This window comes from Penicillium expansum (assembly GCF_000769745.1).
Source record: "Penicillium expansum strain MD-8 chromosome Unknown contig84, whole genome shotgun sequence".
Taxonomy (NCBI): domain Eukaryota; kingdom Fungi; phylum Ascomycota; class Eurotiomycetes; order Eurotiales; family Aspergillaceae; genus Penicillium; species Penicillium expansum.
In genome coordinates, this window is record NW_015971349.1 from 68,549 (window position 1) to 88,916 (window position 20,368).

General features: G+C 46.4%; 7 protein-coding genes across 7 annotated transcripts; 5 read left to right on the plus strand and 2 right to left on the minus strand.

Moving 5' to 3' along the window:
- Positions 1-419: 419 nt before the first annotated feature.
- PEX2_030780 (aromatic ring-hydroxylating oxygenase subunit alpha) lies at positions 420-1,706 on the plus strand (the record flags this gene model as incomplete). The annotated part of the gene is made up of 2 exons (XM_016740353.1): positions 420-1,237; positions 1,292-1,706. The coding sequence occupies 2 exons, from the start codon at positions 420-422 to the stop codon at positions 1,704-1,706; spliced, it is 1,233 nt and encodes a 410-aa protein (XP_016597525.1).
- Positions 1,707-2,603: 897 nt separating this feature from the next.
- On the plus strand, positions 2,604-4,127 carry PEX2_030790 (uncharacterized protein; the record flags this gene model as incomplete). Its single annotated transcript, XM_016740354.1, has 3 exons — positions 2,604-2,849; positions 2,931-3,287; positions 3,372-4,127. The coding sequence occupies 3 exons, from the start codon at positions 2,604-2,606 to the stop codon at positions 4,125-4,127; spliced, it is 1,359 nt and encodes a 452-aa protein (XP_016597526.1).
- A 638-nt stretch (positions 4,128-4,765) lies between these two features.
- On the plus strand, positions 4,766-5,825 carry PEX2_030800 (putative catechol dioxygenase; the record flags this gene model as incomplete). The annotated part of the gene is made up of 2 exons (XM_016740355.1): positions 4,766-5,016; positions 5,120-5,825. 2 exons carry the CDS (start codon positions 4,766-4,768, stop codon positions 5,823-5,825), a joined length of 957 nt encoding a protein of 318 aa, XP_016597527.1.
- A 581-nt stretch (positions 5,826-6,406) lies between these two features.
- Positions 6,407-8,027, minus strand: PEX2_030810 (uncharacterized protein; the record flags this gene model as incomplete). Its single annotated transcript, XM_016740356.1, has 4 exons — positions 6,407-6,570; positions 6,642-6,767; positions 7,187-7,737; positions 7,804-8,027. 4 exons carry the CDS (start codon positions 8,025-8,027, stop codon positions 6,407-6,409), a joined length of 1,065 nt encoding a protein of 354 aa, XP_016597528.1.
- A 3,435-nt stretch (positions 8,028-11,462) lies between these two features.
- Positions 11,463-11,966, plus strand: PEX2_030820 (3CxxC-type zinc finger protein; the record flags this gene model as incomplete). Its single annotated transcript, XM_016740357.1, has 1 exon — positions 11,463-11,966. One exon carries the CDS (start codon positions 11,463-11,465, stop codon positions 11,964-11,966), a length of 504 nt encoding a protein of 167 aa, XP_016597529.1.
- Positions 11,967-13,007: 1,041 nt separating this feature from the next.
- PEX2_030830 (uncharacterized protein) lies at positions 13,008-16,289 on the minus strand (the record flags this gene model as incomplete). The annotated part of the gene is made up of 6 exons (XM_016740358.1): positions 13,008-13,727; positions 13,806-14,206; positions 14,262-15,138; positions 15,200-15,616; positions 15,679-15,949; positions 16,009-16,289. 6 exons carry the CDS (start codon positions 16,287-16,289, stop codon positions 13,008-13,010), a joined length of 2,967 nt encoding a protein of 988 aa, XP_016597530.1.
- A 1,055-nt stretch (positions 16,290-17,344) lies between these two features.
- On the plus strand, positions 17,345-18,991 carry PEX2_030840 (Mg2+ transporter protein, CorA-like/Zinc transport protein ZntB; the record flags this gene model as incomplete). Its single annotated transcript, XM_016740359.1, has 6 exons — positions 17,345-17,392; positions 17,445-17,467; positions 17,518-17,705; positions 17,765-18,381; positions 18,480-18,737; positions 18,791-18,991. The coding sequence occupies 6 exons, from the start codon at positions 17,345-17,347 to the stop codon at positions 18,989-18,991; spliced, it is 1,335 nt and encodes a 444-aa protein (XP_016597531.1).
- Positions 18,992-20,368: the final 1,377 nt, after the last annotated feature.

Sequence of the window (20,368 nt, forward strand, 5' to 3'; positions counted from 1 at the left end):
TTCGCCACATGGTCCGATCGGTGTTTGAAGCATGCCAGCCCAGCGCCGAAGGAAGCCGCCATAGCGTGGACGACTGAGTGTCTGCCCAAGTATAGGTCGTGTTTGATACCATTTGGCCCAATGATAGATCATGGCGTTGAATCCCCCGCCTGGTAGTACATATTGTAGTACGGATTGTAGAGCTATGGTGGCGGGTTAGCGGGTTCGATATCTGTTTTCGGAAGATTAACCCGCTTCACGATGGGTTACCCTACCAAACAAGAACCAGTCCGTTCATATGATCGGGGTATAGACATGACTACTAGTCCAATATTAGATCGTCTCAGGGCATATAAAGGGGCCCTTCTGATGACCAGTAAAGCAACAAACACTTGAAGATAACTTCCATTGTACCTTCTTCTTACTTCCTCATGACTTCAATGTTCAACTACTTTGGCTTCAATGCCCCTGCCTCCAAGAAAGATACCAAACCTTCCCCCGTTCGTGCCTTGCCTGCATCATGGTACACTTCACCAGAGATGTATGAACTGGAGCGCCGAGCCATCTTTTCAAAGAGATGGCTCTTCATCACCCACAGCATGCGGTTGAAGGAAACCGGCGACTGGCTTCGTTACGAGCTTGCAGGTTTTGATTTTATCATCACTCGCAATCGACAGGGCAATATCAACGCATTCCACAACGTGTGTAGACACCGTGCGTACCCAGTAGTTGAGAAAGAGGGTTCCGGGAATTCCAAAATTCTCGCTTGTCGATACCACGGGTGGTCCTACGGACTAAACGGCAAACTGGCCAAAGCTCCGCAATACCAAGAGCTGAGCAGTTTTGACAAGGAGCAGAACGGTCTTCTCAAAATTCACCTCAAGGTTGACGTTAATGGTTTCATCTGGGTCAACATGGATGCGAATGAAGTCCCGGAAGTGTCATGGGATGAACATTTCCGCGATGTCGATAAGCAGGAGCGCTACAAAGCCTACAATTTCGACGACTACGACCTTGACCACTCTTATGCGCTCGAGGGTGACTATAACTGGAAGATTCTGGCGGATAATTTCAACGAATGTTACCACTGCCCTACAACACACGCCGATATTCCTGAATTCCTCAACCTTGAGTCTTTCGACAGTGATCTGAAAGATGGACATATTCAACACCACTGCGAGTCTACACCGGAGCAAATCGAGAAGGGTCTTTACACTGCTAGCACGTACTACTTCCCTATGTCTGCCATGGTTGTCTCGTAAGTGTTCCCAGTCTTTGCTTCCTAAAATATATCATCCCCTAACATATACAGGCCACACTTTATCATGATCCAGAAATTCCTCCCCTCAAGTGCGAAGAAATCCCAGATGGCTTACGAAGTCTACCGAAACCGAAACTCCTCCGATACCGATTTCAAGCTTATCAGTGAGATGTACGCGCGTGTCATGGGAGAAGACAAAGTCCTCTGCAACAACGCACAAAAGAACCTCGACCGAAATGTCTTTACGAGTGGTGAGCTTCACCCCAAGTGGGAGAAGGCGCCGTTGTTCTTCCAGAGCACTGTCCGCGATGTCATCACGGAACACTTTGAGCGCGAGAAATCCGAGGGACGGGAGATCTGGCCGGCGAAGCCGAAGGTATCATGCAATACAGATGTCAGTGAGAAGGATGAGCAGATTTGTGCGGCCTTGGCTTGTGGAGCTCAGAAAGAGGTTTTGGCTTGGTGATTGCTTTGAGAAGCTTTTTTTCTATTACGTTAGTTTCTTTGTGAATAGCGTATGATATCTGGACTTTTTGGATTGAATTTAGCCTTGTTATTTACCAAATCTATGGCTGCGATGGGATCTTGATCAAAAAGACGACTGTAATGATTCTTCAAATCCATATCAACATTCGCTGTGATCATATATATCATGCCAATTTTAATCTTTCTTCAATGCTATTTCTTACTGCCTCCTCACGCCCTAAAATCCCATCTAACCGACTATAATACAAGTACTTTGTGGCTTTTCTCGGCTGAGAATAAATTGCCTTCTCCACTACCTCACGTTGTTGAGGACTAGGGTGCAGCCGTAGTAAAACATATCCATCCGGTCAATCTCCAGGTGCAGGGGATGCTTGTATGATTGTTAAACTACTCGGCATGCTGTATGATGAGGGCTACTCTTTTGGAGAGAGGAATTCATGTGTGACACTTACAGAAACCTACAGCAAAACCAGAACACACATCATATGGCCCATGTGATGTGTAGTCACCAGCAAAACAAATGGAGGCCGTTGATGCCGGAGAAACTAGGTATGCATAGCTTACAGGAGAATTGGCAAACCTTCGCGCGAGAAATCAAAACAAAAGCGAAAGCATTGTTAATACGTGGATGCTGACTTGAGCCCATTAAAGAAGACCAAAGAAGAAAAAGGGGCCGGAAATTGAGCTCTGAAATTCCGAGACATGGGATTTTCCATCACAAGCTAATCCCCCTTCTGCCCAAGGATGTCTAAGGATGCCTAGAAAATCGCGCTAAGAAAATCATTTTGGGCCTAGTATGTCGGAATTGAAGTTTTATAAGAAGGTCCGATACGCTCTTTTCGGATAAGTAGTTTTATCCTCTACTGCAACCAAAAACATGGCCTCATTCAATCTTCCCCCAGAGCTACTCGCGATCATCACATCTCTATCAAACACAGAAACCCTCAAGGCGCTGAGGCTAACAAACCACATGCTATGCGCCTTTGCAACCAAGAATTTATTCTCCACGGTCTCACTGTACACCGAGGATCAAAGCTGTGAGGGGTTCGAGTCTGTCATAACACATCCACAGTTGAATGAACATGTGCACAAGGTTCGCCTTAATACTGTCAAGGTCGACTATGTAGGTGGTAGATATATTAAACTGAGTGGAGCAAAACGAACTACCGTAAATTTGATAGTTGGCTAATATGTGGCGCACTAGTCCTCCGACGAAGAGCACGAAGAACTTGAGGTACCTTTCAAATGGAAGGAGCTCCTACCTATGCTTCCTAAAATTCCTAACCTTGAAAGCGTCGTTCTGCGCTTCGACAAAACTATCACATTCGACGACGATTACCAGCACCCACCCCAGTCAGTTGATTACCGAGAAAGCCTCATACGATGGCTGGGTGCAGGGCTGGTTTCTCTAAAGCAACCATTGAAAGAACTGGGGATTCAGAACCACCAGAATATGACGCCATTGAACCCAGATTTACAGCAAGTATTGTGCACGCTGAGTTCATTGAGACTGAATGTTGTGCATGAAACCGAACCTTCATGTATTCAAAACGAAATCGAGGTTTGTACTTACCCAAGCCTGTCCACAGGTGCAATATATGCCTAGGAATGATTCCTTATCCTAATTTGGCGAACCATCTGGCAGAAGGAGGCATTCCAAGATTTCTACGGACGTATACTGCCGTCAATCTGGCTGAAACCCATGATGGGATCACTCCGGAAGCTCTCTCTATACTCGAACTTTCCCTGGGGCTTTTATCCCAAATTCAGCCTCGAAGGGATTCATTGCCCAAATTTGCAGTCGCTCACTTTGGGAAACTTCTGTTTTTTCGAAGACCAGCAGGTCGATTGGATTCTGTCGCACTCGTCAACACTTGAACAACTTTACCTTGACGATTGTCTGATTTTTTTCCGAGCGAGAATACTGGACAATGAAGGCCAGCTTGCCATGTGTCCGATACCGAAATCCAGAATGGAATTCCAACCTGGCTACAGCTGGTGGGATTTCTGGCACTACGATTATCCAAGCCGGTGGAGTGACCTTTTTGCCTCATTCAAGACAGGCCTTCCACACCTCCGTCGGTTTGCCATCGGTCACAATAGAGCATGGGATGCAGATCCAGAATATGAGATCCCTTTTGAGAAAGAACTGGACCTTGTGCCGGCACTGATGCATGATCGGTACATGGCGTTTGAAGGCGGTCTGGTTGAAGGCCATCTGGGACCCTCTCAGTTTATTTCACCAGGGTGGAACGAGGCGGGGGATTGGCCACAATGTGATGACGAAGACCGCGAGGCTTTGAAGACATTATATGGGAAGATCAAGCAGCAGGTAGATTGTGGAGAGTTTACTGTAGGAGATCGCAAGGTGGTGGATTTGGTAGAAACTCGTCCTTGGTAATACATCAGAATGAATGAGTTGAACAGAAACGAAACAAGTAAGGGTTCTGCATTTCTTTCATGAATGAGCTATCAGCTCTTGCAGCTTTCTTTCCATTTCTAGAATGATTTCTCTTGATGAAAGCCGTCTCCCTTTTTTGAATTTCTACGTATCCTGGCGACTCGAGTCTATTTAGTCCACAGTGAATGTGAGAGATCTATATTTATAAATGCTGCTGTTTCATTAGCCTCTCACTGCAGAGATATGATGACACGTGACCCGGAAGTTCTGCAAAAGTAAAAGCCGAACCAATCACAAGGCGAAGAAAGCGGGTATGCGAAAGGGGGCTCACATCCCGGGGCTTACCCGCGGATAAGTGCTACCCCGGCCTCCCCGCGCTGATATAATAGCGGACCAGTCGCCCCTCGGCTGTTGAGGGCTGACCGATGCCAGAATGGAACCATCTTGGATTCACGCGATCGCAACATTCGGCAGTGGCAACGGGATTTTTGGGGGTTTGGCACCATCGCGGTTTCCCCACATCCATGACCAGCCGAACGATATGCCGTCGCCTACCGTGTATATAGACCCTTAAAGGTCGCGCTCAGCTTCTTAGCTTCTTCCTTTTACAATTATCTTCAATCATACACAATTACAAAATGCCTTCCACTCGCCAGTTTGACCCCAACTTCACCCCCTCTGTCATCAATGGCATGGGCCCCAACACTCCCGAGCGCGCTCGCGTGGTCTTGGGTTCCCTTATCAAGCACATCCACGACTTCGCTCGTGAGGTTGAACTGACCTCCGCCGAGTGGATGCTCGGCGTTGAGTTCATCAACTCTATCGGCCAAATCAGCACTCCCATCCGCAATGAAGGCCACCGCATCTGTGACGTTATCGGCCTCGAGTCGTAAGTTTCACATCTGACTCTATTTTTATTTTATTTTTTATTTCAAAAATAAAAATGAAGAACAGCGAGACAAAGAAGAGTGAAAACTAACTGATTTCATTAGTCTCGTCGATGAGATCGCCAACAAGATCATCACCGAGGACGGTATCTCCCCCACTTCCAACGTCATTCTCGGCCCCTTCTGGTCCCCCAACGCCCCCTTCCGCGCTCTCGGCGACAGCATTATCCAAGATCCCAAGCCCAATGGCCGTGTCACTTTCATGCACGGTGCGATCAAGGACATGGAGAGCGGAAAGCCCATCGTCGGTGCGGTCCTCGACATCTGGCAAGCATCGGCCAACGGCCAATACGATTTCCAGGACCCCACCCAGACCGATAACAACCTCCGCGGCAAGTTCCGATCGAACGAGAAGGGAGAATTCAACTGGTACTGCTACCACCCCACTCCCTACTCCCTGCCTACCGACGGCCCCGCTGGTGTCCTGCTCAACATCATGGATCGCTCGCCCATGCGTCCCGCCCACATCCACCTTATGATCACTCACCCCGAATACGCGACCGTCATCAACCAGATCTATCCCAGCGATGACCCTCACCTCGCTATTGACTCCGTCTTCGCTGTCAAGGATGATCTCGTTGTAGACTTCAAGCCCAAGACCAACGACCCCAAGGCCACCCTCGACTTGGAGTACAACGTTAAGATGGCGCTCAAGAAGCACCACCCCAACCCCAACTCCGCTCCCCCCGTGTCCTCCTTCGAGCGTCACGCTAAGGCGGCCAAGGAGGCCCAGGCCCAGGGAAAGCTTTGAGCTGTGGAAAATGATTGCACAAATTAGGAAGGCGTTCAACTTGACTCCTGTACATATTAGCATTTACTTGAATTTTCACGAAACAACCTCACGTTTATACGATTTATTTGTCCCTTCCCCAGGATTACCCCAGATTGATGTCGCGTGAACGCCCGTACTACCAGGTTAAGCTTTCAAGGTTCGCACCGTGGCTAGGCCTGGGTAACGTTCTAGATCGCGTAGATCTCCCGCCATGCAGGCCATATCTTAATCTGCATGTACCCACCTGCATGATGACCCTGGCCTCGGAATCTGGGGTCAGCACATCTTGACCAGTAGGATTTAACTTTGACTTGGCCGTTAAACATTCTTCCGCCACTCACGATATGGAGACTGTGTGCTACATCCTTCTTACTAGGATCGGGTCTTATATAACTAGTACAGTCTCCAATCTTACAATAGTCTAGGCTTATGGATACTCCCGAATATTCACTCGTCTATGTTCTACATGATGATACTAGTAGGTATGAGCCTAATGGAAATATGCCGTTCATTCTCTAGTAGCAACCGTGAAGAAACAAACTATACTCCTGTACAACCACCTAGAGAGTCCTCCGCGGATGTCCCGATGGATCAGGCCGCCAGGAAATATCAATTTCCTCCTCACTTGGTTCGCGGTAGGCCGTGGTGGACTGGGGTACTACGTGGCGAAGGCGCTCTTCGTTGATGATGTTGGTTTTATCAATGGCCTCCTTGTAGTCTCGGGCTGGGGTTGTTGTTAGCAGGCCTGAAAACAAAAATCAAGTATGTAGATAATGGCTCAAGGAAAGCACGTACTCATTCTTTCGTCGATGTCGGAGGAACCAGGCTGAACGGGATCTTTCATCTCTGGGGCGTCGATCTGCTCCGGCTCGTGTTCGAGATTGAGGTTTTGAGATTGGGGGCGGTTGACCATTTTGACAGCTTGAATCATCGAACGTCAGATATAGAATATGAGTTCAGCAATGTACAATGATGGAGGTGTTTGGAGATGTGGCTATAGTTATATGCTTGGACGGTTCTACGTCGTCATCATGACTATTCATGACATTTTGTAGGTCGCCCGCATGAAACTCGCCTCTCGTTAGGGAGGTTTGCCTGACTATAAATTAGTTCACCAGGTAAAATTGAGGTTATAAAATGGCTGTGACATTAAGCCCAAAGATAAATTCAGACAGACTGTCCGTAATTTATGGTTGAAACCTTGCAACAAAGGCTAATACTGTCAAGGTCGCCAAAGCAAAATTCCACTTGCCCCAAATGTCATTTGATTAGAATTTGGCCACCTGACGGCGGAATCCCATGTCCTTTACCTGTGATATTTTATGAAGCCTGAGGCATACTGCGAAATTTCAGCTCCTTTCGTCCAACTCGAACGAGATCGGCATTCAAAAGAGTTTCCTTCTCAAACCCATGCATGACTTGGTTTAGTACTGCCGCTGCAAGCTCACTCCGTTGTATATTCGGAATTGGCCGTCCAAAACGACTCACGATACGGAAGAGGTTGGCCACCAGCGCTCTTGACCAAGTCGTGGAATTAGCAATTAAGCTGGGCCGAGCGATGCAAACCTCGACTCCCTCTTTCTCGGTGGGAAATTTGAGGACCATGAGCTCTGTGTTGCGCCAATTTACCGAAAGACACATTAGCATAAATCCAGAACATATCGTGGGGTTTGAATTCATTACTCGCATATTATGGTAGTCCGCCATTACCACTGGCCTCTTTGTTGGGTCTCGAGGGATACCTTCCGCACTCAGGTACATGAAGCGAAAGGGACGCGCTGGTCCAGCTTCGTACATGGCCTCAAATCCGAGCTTGGTGCAGTCCTGGCACACACGCTTGACCTCAGCAAAGTCAAAGCCACCGGCGTGGAGGGGCGTGGCGGCAACGGTCCTAGAGGTACCACAAAGTGTTATCGTGACCCTTTAGAAGATAATGAGGGTATTACTTGGAACATACCAAATACAAGCATCGGCCCCGGCAAACTCGGCCTTCACGTAGTCAGGGTATTCACCATAGTCGCGAATGACAACGCTTCTCACCTTTGATGAGTTGACACTGTCGTCGAGCTGTACGGGCTGGCGAGCTAAAGCTACGACCTGAGTGATCTCGCGAATTTGTAAGCTTTGTCTCACGATCTCGGTGCCCAAGAGACTAGTCGCGCCAGCTAGGATGAGCTTCATTCTTGCCCGGAAGTCTGGTGTTAGTGTAGAAAGGATCTCTGTGTGCGGGGCAGAGAAGAAGTATGGTAGTTTCTTGGAAGGTTGGGAGGTTGGGTAAGTGTCAGAATTTGGGGACTGCAAAGGTTTGAAACCGATAGCGCCTTCCCTAAAGTATCACTTAGCTCCTTCCCTACATAAATTTACTTGTCTTTGTCAGAATAAGCATTAGCCTCCACGCTGTTGTACCTACCTAACTCTTCACAAGTCTTTGACTACATGCAGATCCACCTGCAGACCATCGGCCCATAGGAACCCGAACGCCTATTTGCCGGCCCCACTTGCCGATGTCGGCATGTTGTTAGATTTTCGGGTAATATAAGAAACGTAATGGAGGCTAGAAGTGCTATTTCTTGATGTGTTTACCAGATAGAAACTACGTAGAAAGAAGGAAGTGATAGAGCAACATTGGAAAATAAAAGCAAATATATGTCTGCAAATTCCCTTTTGACACACCGGGGGTTTCAAATGGAATGATTTCGAACAACTTGGTGAAATAAATATACTCTATCGGGAAGCCTGAGTGACACCGACACATTGTTGTAGATTCCGAAAAAGTCGGATTGTCAGAAGCAATCTTCATCTTAATGCAGACCATGCTATGTGTGTTCAAATACTAAGCGATCAGAACATACCTTCAATCGAACACAACAACCTGTCTCCCGGACCATGTATTTCGCAAAATTTGCTCCCATGGTCGCATCTTGGCTGGCCATAGATTGGTGAGATTATAAAGAGGCACAGCTGGAGGATAAGGTTTGTTGAGAATCACATATTTCCACTTGATTGCTCGGCTTCTACATCCGGACTTTGTCTCGCACATTGAAGAGAAGGCGCAGAAATGTGTGGGCTTTTAATATCAATAGGAGGTGAGAGGGTCAGTGGTATATGATCAGACATATGCCACACCTTGGCTGCCACTGTCTCCTGTTTGACTTGGCGCATGAATCGTTTTGACCTCCTGGGCGAACTCGGACTTAACCAATAAGTCGGTTTCGAAGCTCTTCACCGAAATCTTTTTCAAGCTATTACGCTTCGATTGTTCCGTTTGCTCCACTTTAAAAACATTGCCACAACCATCTTCCTCTTCAGATTTTTTGGGAGGCTTGGCTCTAGGAAGGGGCCTGTTGATTTCCTTGCCAGTCTTCGGTACCCGTAATTGGCCAACACTTTTCTCAGTGGAGATTGTTTTGTTCATCACAATCTTCCTCAAAAGACTCAATAGCCTTTGAGCAGTGACTTCCTTCGTTTCCCGATATATTCCCTTTATCAGTTCTTTCCACTGGTCCTTCAAGTGGCCTTGAACATCATAAGGCTTGGCTGATTGTACAAATTCAGCCCAGTCCCTTACAGTCCGCTCAGCAAGTTCTTTGCTAGCCTCAAACCACTCTTTATGGCTCTTCCCACACCACGGGGCTTTGCACCTCCGCTCTCGACGCCATTCCTTGATTAGTTCATAATGTACAAGGGTCTCAACACGTTGAGCGTGGGGAATATGATTCATGCTGAATAATAAGTTTGGCTCGTAACCGCATTTTGACCAGTTTGCCAATCGATCCGAAACGTTCTTTGCTGTCCAGCCAATCTTCACATGGCCAGGAGAGGATTCGCGATCAAAAATATACAGTGATCCTGTCTCAAAATCTCGCTTTCTGAGACGAGTGAGTATCCTTTGATAAACTGAATCGCCGGGAGAAGGCTCTACAATGTGACAACGAAACTCGGATAAAGCAGGCTGAGTGGCTGCGAGGGGATGAAGGTGGGCGAGATTTGGAGAGCTGTTTGCACGGCAGGTCTGAAGTTCGTGACCTATTCGGTGTTCAAGTTTGTTAAATATGAGACTAGAAGTGCTTGGGGAGGTCGGTAGATGACTGGTGTATGTATTTGAGGCCTTGCACATGGACGGTTTCCCAGTATCATCGGAAACAACTGGCGCGGCGGTTCGATCGCGAATGAGCCTATGGTAAATGTTAATAATGGGCTCCAAGAACCGATAATTGGTGCTTGTCACCCACATCACAGATTTTGCTTTATCCCAGGACTCGACTGCTTGTGCTCGAATTTCGTTAAGCCATCTCTGAGCCAGCGGTGTCAAAAGTTGTAAATCTTCTATGTTGTCCCGATGCTGAGCACGTCCCCATAAACAGCAATTGCATTGGGCGTACTCGCTTAGCATTTTAATATTGATGTCTTCGACTTGCGTCGCCTTGAGTAAATGCTGAAGTTCGACCGCACGTTGATTGTCTTTGTCGCGGCAATCGCTTCTGCACCTTGCGCCTTTCTGAGTGAAGAAAATGCATCTCCTTTGAGTCGATGGGTTCAGATCATTGAATGATATAAAAAAGAAATATCTGGATGGAAAACCATGGTGAGGTATTTGAAAGAAGAATGACTGATCAGTCTTCAGTCAGCTTCAAATGTTATTGTTGTTTCACTGAGCCTTATAACGGTACAGCGCACCTGAACGTGAATGAGGGGTAGCTTACATGGGTGTACCCTGTAAGTTACAATACCATGAGTAATGGAATGTTCTGGTGATATTTTGAATTCTTCCTACGCAATTTTGCATGGCTTTGATGCAGCAGAATCTTTCACAATGGATAGTAACCATCATCGTCCTTTATTCGGGATATACGAAGACGCGGTATTGTAAGATGAGTATAGATAGTGAAGCAGGCATGAGAATGTAAATTCAGTTCGTTCACTATGGAAAAATAACCAGAGAGATTCATTCACAGACTTGGAGTAGTCATTCATTGCATGGAGAATGTACTGTAAGCCGTCTAGCGAAAGGCCCCAAATTTCAGGACGGGGGAGGAGTTGACGAGGCTCCAAGTGGGAGGCCAATGGTACAGCGTAGCGGTACTTGATTCGGAGATATCAAACTCCTTCAACCTACAGTTATCGGCCGCTTGGTGGTACCGCTCTACCTTAACGCGCAGTGCGACAAAATATTGCCTAGAGGCTTGCTGACCTCCATGAACTATCGCAAGAACTAACGTCAGACTTGCTTCTATCCTAGCCCCGGCCAGATAGGTCATTCGTACATGGTTTGTAGGCTGCGCTCCCTAGCTTATATCTGCGGAATCTCCGCGAATAGAGTAGTTGCTCATCCAGTTGTTGTTTACATAGCAATGCCTTGTTTTTATTCTTATACCAGCTATGTGTTGAGCGTCATGTTATAACACATGAAACATATCTACCAATCAACTCGTGCTGTGGCAGCGATGCGTTGTCCTTGGGAGGCAGACCTGCTGTTTTGAAGCGGGGTAGCCTTTCTCCCAGGAAAGTGTTCATAAGCCCATCCAAGGCGATATTTTGATCATATTTTGAGTTCTCAGCGCAACCTTTTGAAATAATCAACATTCTATAATCCCACAACCGGCACCCAGTTTCAAAATGCCACGTAAGGGAGGCAAAGCTGCGAAATTGTGGTCGCTCCACCCAAAGCTTCATGACGATGTAGCACGGTTATTAGATGAGGAAGGGCTTCAAATAGATTTCTTTGACGCCGACGATGAGAGAAATAACATTGAGGAATGGGACACAAACGTTATGGGTCGATTTATATGCGAGAACAGCGGATGTTACTCCAGCGGTTGGTCGAGCAAAAAGATCGCGATTACAATTCGCATGTACCCCCAACAGCGATACAATGCACGAGTGTATCACCAGCGATGCAGAAATTGCAGAGCAGTTGGTCGGCTAATTCTGGATACCGGGTGCTATGCGGAAAGAGTGACATACTGGCTCAAAAAATGGAATGGAATTGAGGTGCAGCGGCCCAATTCTTCTGGCCAGAGCAGAGGACCGCACAATAGTGAACTTTGTGAAGGGTGTAAAGTTGGTCATTGTCCCAACTCGAATGATAATGACGATTTAGCATTGGTGCTGGCGAGGTGAGTTTGGTACCAAGCGTTCTTATACAGTGACTAATTTTTCTAGATTGTCTATATGAGCGCTGTGCTACAAGGCATCCCACCCATTCTTGGTATGTCGGTTATCCCCGATCTGAAAATACTTTGGCCAACTATCCAGTCCGAGTGGGCACAGCTTTGAAATGGAAAGACCAGGGTCGAAACTGCAACAAAATTGATCAGAAATCTGGTGGTACTCCTTGATCCCTGGTCTTGTGGTATATGACGCTCAGCAAGAAATTGGGCTAACATGTTTGAGAAATTATTTTCTTCTTCCCTGTTCTCTTTTATCTTTTCTCTTTCCTTTCCAGTTATCTTCTGATCATGTACGGACTAGTAAGATGCGGCGAGTGCTTTTATTGTCTTTTTCACCGATATTTTAAATTGACGCTTGACCCTTTGACTTGGTTTTTGTCCACAAGTCAAGTCCTGATAACCTCATAAAGGTAAAGGAAATTTTGAGAAATATCCTCATTATCAAAAGAAGTATATCTAGTTTAGTTTTAATTACTTCTTAAAATACTTTAATCTATATAGAAAAGTAGTATATATATTAGTTACTAGCTTTTTAAGGATGAGAGTATATCCTATTAAAAATATAAAAGTATACTTATTTTATTAATATATATATTTATACATAGAGTAAAATAAAATAAAGATATTGTTGTGTGGCATACTTTTGGTTCGACGCATAATCCCAGGAGTGAAGATTGGCCTGTGATGCCGTCGGAGAAAATGGTTGTTGGGCTTAAGCCTGCTAATTTCTTTGCGGGGAATCCTGGTCTGGATGTTGCTGTATCAACTCAGGAGCGGAATCGGAGCGTTTTGGTGGATGGGGATGATGATTCTAACTAAAGGTGAGACTGTAGGTGGTTCCCCGTTCCCCCACTGCACTAGCTAAAGAACAGTGAATAATTGACGAGAGAAAGAAGGAGAGGAGCAAGCAAGTCACGCAGTGTATTTGCTATCTGGTGTGCTTGAGGGAAAAGAAAGAAGAGAGAGAAGCAAAGAAGCAGGGTCTATGCGGTCACCTGATGAACCAACCAGTTTCATCCGAGTAAGGCGTATACCTTCTAGCATAAAGTTTGAAATCACAATCGACGCCTTTCATGAAAAAAAAGTGCATATACATCGCTTTCCCTCTCCAGATAACCACATGCGCGAGGAAGTCTGGGAATTCTGTGTGTTCCATAAAGTTTCGTTCTGACTCCATTCGTAAAGCCTTCTTTCGCATCAAATTTCCTGTCATCATTTGCATCTTTTCTAGGCTCATTGCATCCTGTGGCTTACTCCGCCTCGGTGACAGCGACTCGATGGTTGGAAAGTGTACGAAAAAGCTCTTGTCGCTGGAGCTAACTCCCTTGGTGACTGTATCTTTCAACTCTTGGGGGAGGAAACAGGATCGTGGTACATTAAATTTAGCCTTGAAGTGTGTCGATTGAACAGGGATGATCTCCTCGAGGTCATCAACAGTCCCGGGCAATGCGAAGGAACCGTAATAACCAAAGGCCCCTAGCAAGAAATCCAGAGCTTCCCAGTCCGATGGAAACTTGAATCCCTTTTGCTGCTGAAGAATGTTTCGGATGTTTTCGTTTGTCCACCAAACGTTCGTCAGTTGAGACCACGCACTGTCATGACTGGCAATCAGAGCCCGCAAAGCGGTCATATCTGGCTCGTCAGGTGGAATCATTGCACAGGCATAAACAGACCATGCGAGCTCAACATCCAACTCTTCGTTGAGATCGTGCTAACACCACGTATGTACAACTGAATGCATGGTATATCGCATAGGCTCATCCTGAGTTAAGTCCACAGCTCTGCGGACAAGCTCGACAAGGCCGTAGTTAACAAGATGACGCATTGTCTCGCCGAAGTCGAGCTCGTCTTGAACGATCCGTTGAACTGCTTTTGGCATAGCACCCGACCCTGCTTTCAGCCATTTATAGGACATGATCCCATCTGTTGTGTAACCGAGAATCTTTAGCATTTTGATAGAGCTGGGGTGGTCCTTTTTGAGCTGATCAACTGTGATGTGCCATGTGGTAAGGAGAGTATGGTTGTAAGAATCCGATTTTGGACTCTTCGTCTGCAACCTTTTCCACTCGCTTTCATAAAAGGCAAGATAATTTTCGAATGACATATGCGAGGTATGGAGATATGAGCCAGCAATAGCCAGGGCTAGTGGATGACCACCTAGTTTGGTCGCGAGCTTGTATGTATTTTTGTCTATTCGCACAGTTAGATTTGGATCTCAATGAGGAATTCAAAATAAGCAACTTACTTTTGAGAACTCCCTGACGCCCTGATGTCTTTGCCAAGATTTCCTGCCCATGTAAATCGCTCACTTTCTCGATTTTCATCGAGCTTTGAGAGTCCAATTTGACATTTTCTACCCTGGTCGTGACGATGACCGACCCATGATTGCACGCTGGGAGATAATTTTGAATGTCGACCCTTTCTGGGTGAGTATTGGTGGGAACAGCTGGATTATCATAGTTGTCGAACACCATCAACCAACTGGTATTCTTCGGTAACTCCAGCCATTTCTTGACGGCCGACACGACGGCATTAGAATTTTGTTCATTCTTTTCCGGGGTCACTTCCAGACGGTTTGTCGTTGGGTGGTCTGCCGTGATTCGTGCTGCTATCACATCATAGCTCTTTCGCATGGATTTGTCGCTCGTAATGTCCAGGAAAAACACGGCAGAGTATTCATCTTGATGCAACTGTGCATATTTGATCGCCAGTTGAGTTTTACCCATCCCACCTAGGCCCGAAACAACCACAGAGCGGCGACCATTCTGTTTTTGCAGTAGCCCTTCCATCTTTTCCAAGTCACTCTCACGAGCAACAAAGTGCGCCGTCTTGGTTAAGTGGTATAGGCTCCAATTCACCGCGAACCCGAGGTCTGTACCTTCGATGTCAGAAAAATAGCAATCAACTCGTGATGGGATATCCTCACCTTGGTCCCGGCGGCTCAGGAATTCACTAGCATATCCAGCCCGTTGTTGAATTTCTGGAACAACCATTTTCCAAACTGGATCCTCGGGACCCTCAAACCTATTGAGGTTGTAGTGATTCCGATCAAGGGGAACCTGGCTTACGTCCTTCGAGCGTTGAAGACAGGCCGACGTCTTAGATACAACGATGAAGTTTGACTGAATCCCACTCAGCAAAAGGAGATAAACATGGGAAGATGCTGAAAAATGATTGACATACCTTTTCTGGATCTTCCTCACCCCAGAATTTTCCCACCCGACTTGCAAATCGGTCCCAGAAACAAGTGATAGGAATAGGATGGTCACAAACCCGCGTTTCGAGATACTGGCCAACTAGGCCTTGAAGAAATTGACTTTTGGGTACGGAAGCAGTCATTGTCTGATTCCAGACCTGGAAATCCGGATCATTCTTGTGGTGTTCTTTGATCTTCTTAATCCATTCCTCGGTCGACGGGCCACCTCTTCCTTGAAATGGAACGCCAAAAAACAACAGTCCAGCGGTAAACTGAAATGCGCTGCTAACAGGATTGGGTGACTTGCCCCCAGAATTGTGTTTCAGGATAGAATCACGAAGAGCGTCTATAACAGGCAAGCCTCCATAGCTGTGGGCAATGAAGATCAATGGTCGGGTAGAGCCCTATTAATTATTCTCTTTAGAATCGTGTAATAGTGTAATGAGAAAAATGGACCAATGCTTACATTTCGAACCTGGTTTAGACGCCTGGATAATTGTTCGCTCACATCGCTTACGAACGTTTCGGTATGTTGTTCATCGCGGCTACCAAACCAGCTGGAAGGGTACCCAAATCGCATGATACGGGCGTTAGGAACAATGGATGGGAGCATACTCTGGTCTTGTAGCCAGTCAACCCTATTGACCTCAACCTTATTGCCATGAGCGTCAGTCTTGAAATTCTTATGAACCCAGGTGTCTGCTGGATCAGCCCCAATGCCGTGAACGGCAACTATACTGAAAAAAACCAATTCCGGCGTTAGCTCCAGCTAAGGATAGCACAGCTGATGACATACTCGATGATATTTTCTTTGCTTGTAGGCTCGACAAGAACCTTCAGATCCCAGTTCTTGTTGTTTGGTATGTCTTTATTCATGGCGCGGACATCGGTTCTCTCTTTATCGACTCTTTTCTCGCTTGTGCCTGGAGTATTGTCGCTCGGCCGTGTAGCTGGTGCACCGGGGACAGAGCTCTGCTGCGCCGTGCTATTTTTTCCTGCGATCATGCCATTGCTGGGCGGCTTTTCTCGCTCGGGATCCTTCGATTTGCGGGATATGATTTTTCGCAATAGACCCATGGAGCCTATCACTGTGCGATGGATGGTGCTTTAAGCAATCAATGAGATGTATATTCAACGACAAACTTCAATGGAGACAGTCTTTGGCATTTGATTGAAGGAATGATTAAGAAGATGGTTTGTATTTATGCCCCAATCCTTCACTTGCGATCTAAGCCCTTAGGGCGAAAGCGGCGCAAGTGGGCCTCGTTTATGTACAAATCCCCGCCTGTATGCCTTTAGTGGGTAAGGGACGCTGAACCCGGGTGAAGAGTGAGGCGAATAGTCGAGGGGCCGTGACGATCAAATACTTGTCACTCCCTTCCCCTCACGCTAACGTATGCACTGCGCCCACGACTGATACAAGCCACGGAATTAACTACGCCAGCAAGCAGCGCAAGTCAGCCTAGTTTACGACTTTCTGTCTGTTTTTTTTTTTAAAAAAAAATGGTGAGGGACATCAACCTGTTCAAGAGTGAAGCGAATACATACATAGTCGAGGGGCCGCGACAACCGACCACTTGTCACTCATGCCTTTCCCCTCACGCTAGTGTATGCACTACGCCCGCAATCAATACGAACCTTCAGATGAACTATGTAACTAGGGAATATAAATCTCAGTAGGCAACCGACCCACTTTCTCCTGATGGAGGAACGCCTCGGATGGATCTCGTGAGCCGCACGATGCGGCGGTCGAGCCCGTGTCACTACCAGGAATTTCTTTCTGTATATTTACTCCGTGCACTTTTCGAAGATTTCTAAATCTATTGCTACAGTCTGATTTCTATCTCTTCTCTATCAACTTCTGTTTTTATCATGACTACTCCTAATGGTGCACGAGAGTGGCTGTCATCGTCCCTACGAGGAAACCCTAACTCGCTTGGTGCACTATCTGAATGTCACACCTTTTGCGCCCAATTACCAGTGAGTTGAGGAACCGCAAGAGACCAATACAGTCCTGGAGCTTCTAATTTCTCATAAAATTTTCAATCATAAAGACTCAAGTCCAAGATGGATTGCAGCCTGATTCCCGGTCTCCTGTTCACCGGTCCCTCCGAAATATACAACGGCGTCAGATGTCATCTGAGCCCGAAGTGCATTCCTACCTCGATGAGTGTTTTCTGGTAAATTTGCAAATCCTGTCGTTACTATACATCTGTTCTAACAATTCTATAGGATGAATTTGATATCATTGTGGTGTAAGAATTCTATGGCACACAACACCTTGCTTGGTATTAAGAATTTAAAGGGCGTTCGCGAAACCCACAGCAACAAATCACGACCAATTACAATTACCCATCTCCCTTGAGCTCTTTGAAAGAGTGTCTCAAGCGCTGGAAATTTCTCCAGCGCTCTTAGGTGTGGTTCACACGGGACTTGCTTCCTTCATTGCCTCACCGAGGGCAAAGAGCGGAGCATCCGTCCAAGAAAACGAGCGTAATATGCCCTTTCCATTGAAAACTGAACCTAACATCAGCGGCTAAACTGTATACTAGAGCTTCTTATTCAACAAACTCGATCGCTTTCCTCTTTTTCCATGGGTGTAACAAAAACCAAGACAGGTCAAACACGAATCTTGATCTTTGGAGCTCAGGCATGGTCATTATCGGAGCTGTTTGATTATTTAGAGTCAGCCGATGCCTCTCTTGCAGCCAACATGTCAATCTCCATTCCGGCGTCAGCGCTTGAGCTCCAAGCCTGGTGGTTTACGGGGACGATGAACAGTCTTAAGAGCCGCATCCGTACAATCGAGAACACAACCGGGATGAGGAAACCAATTAATCACGAAGATTTACAACAGTCTTCTCCACATTGGCAGGACCTCGATATGGTACCCCTCCTTGGCGAGCTTAGTAGTTTGCTAAGCAGGCTTTCTTTCCTAAAAATGCAAGCTGAGACGGCGTTATACCTCATCCAGCGAATGCAACAGTATACAGAAGGACAACAATATTCAGAAGCAGTGGCTGACAAGACTGTGGAAGTACACCAATTCCCGAGCCATGAGGACCAAAAAGAGCTGCTTGTTAAGTTAGAGAACGCTCGAGGCTGGTATTTGGGGCTTGTCACTCAGGGTGAATACTTGATGCGGCGAACATCTGCCCAGACCGACACGGTATGCTTCTCCAAGTCATGTTTCAAGCGCGTACCACTCACAGGTCAACAAAAGCCCATCCATAGAGATGCTTGGAGTATATCGCTAATGAAAACTAGATACATTCTCTCCTAGCATCTCAGAACAGCATCGTCAATATCGACATTGCTCGCGCATCGAATGCTATGGCTGAGTTGAGTCGGAGTGACAATCAAGCAATGCTTAACCTGAGTGAACTGAGCCGCCGCGACGCCAAGCTTATGATTGAAATCGCCCGAGATTCACGTTCTGTTGCACTTTCTACTGCCCGGGACAGTGCGTCCATGAAAGTACTCGCTGTTGTTACAGTTCTTTTCCTGCCAGCCACATTCACTGCTGTAAGTAACTCGAGAAAAATCCATACCCATGTCATTTCCTTACGCGCTCGCAGACTTTCTTCTCTATGACCTTCTTTAGCTTTCTTGGGCAAGGAGGCCCAGAAGTTTCACCGTGGATCTGGATTTACGTGGCGGCAACCGGTCTCTTAACTGCCATTATTCAAGTAATCTGGGCGATTATGTCGCGTCGAAGCCAGGCCAGTCTACTGTCTGAGTCTGATGGAAAGGTGGAGGGGTTACAGACTCCGCCCTAGAAGTCCGAGCGAAAGTAGGTCTTATGCACCTTAGCTAACCCAATGAAGCAAGCTTGATCGGTCATCAAGATCGAATCCAGAATCTTTGGACAAAACATTGCCAAATAACCAAGCCTCGCTTCACAAAAGAATGGAAACATCTCCGCCAAGCCGGTTGAAAGCTCAAAGCCAACTCGGGACCCAGCAAGCCTCTACGAACCAACGCTTCACAGGTCTTTCTCTCCTTTCCAGAATCAATCAAAATATCCTTTGTCTCCAAGGCCATATCTTTTGTTTTGCGCTTACAGTCGTAAGCAAGTAAAGCCATTGTAGGATAGACATTATGCCAACAAGCAGAGATAAGCTCATCCAAGACTTCACTGCGACTCAATTCTGGAAACTCCATATTTCCGAATCGACGATCCCATTCACAAGCACTAAGTTCGACGTCATCATATGGTTCATGTCCATATAACATGAAGTATAGAAGAGTGCCGACGGCAAACTGTTCAGTTCTGGCAGAACAAAGACCGTAGGTTCCCTGTAATGGACCGGCAAGTATTGGAATGGCCCGTGGAGCTAAGACACCTTCGAGAAATTATCCGACGGTAGTGGCACGGCCAAAGTCGGTCAGCTTCAAGTTGAGATTCTCGTCCAAGAGACAATTGCTTGCGTGTAGGTCATTGTGACAAAAGCCCAATTTCTCCACGTATTCAAGCGCAGAGGTAAGTTGTTGTATCCAGCGAGCGACGAGAGCGGGATCCTCGTATTCCTTGACTCTGATGAGACACCCTTGGATGCCATTTCGTGATTTCTCTCGCTCTTGGCGTTCGAATAAACGAGGTGCGATTGCCTTGTTTGTGCAGTATGATAAAAAGAGATGGTCTGGGAGTATGAGAAAACATTCAATAATATTCTGACATCGATCTTGACGTTCATTCACTTTTTTGAAATAATGATTTAATAGTTTCTCTTAATCTACTTAGTATATGTAACTTAAAGGGGTAGGAGGATAAAATATTTTAGGAAGGCTTGTGCATTTACAAGAGGATTCTCTCTATAGAGCGTAGATTCTTGCTAGCAGTACAGTACAAGCAAGAAATTTATGATAGCCAATGAATATATTTTGTAAGAGAAAATCCATCTCATAGTTCTGGATTGATTCAATACATCCATTACATATAGTCTTCCGCATAACCCATTTTGGGTCGAAGGTCTTGACCCAGAACCCAACCCAGACCCAGTTGAGGCCCAGTTAGACCCAGTTTCTATATAAAAGGGGATATTGGCAGTCATAAACCAGCTAAATCAGCAGAATTACATACATAATTAACGTGTTTACTTAGTTTGTAACCCGATTTGGGGCCCCAGACCCAGTACTGGGTCGTGCGGAAGACT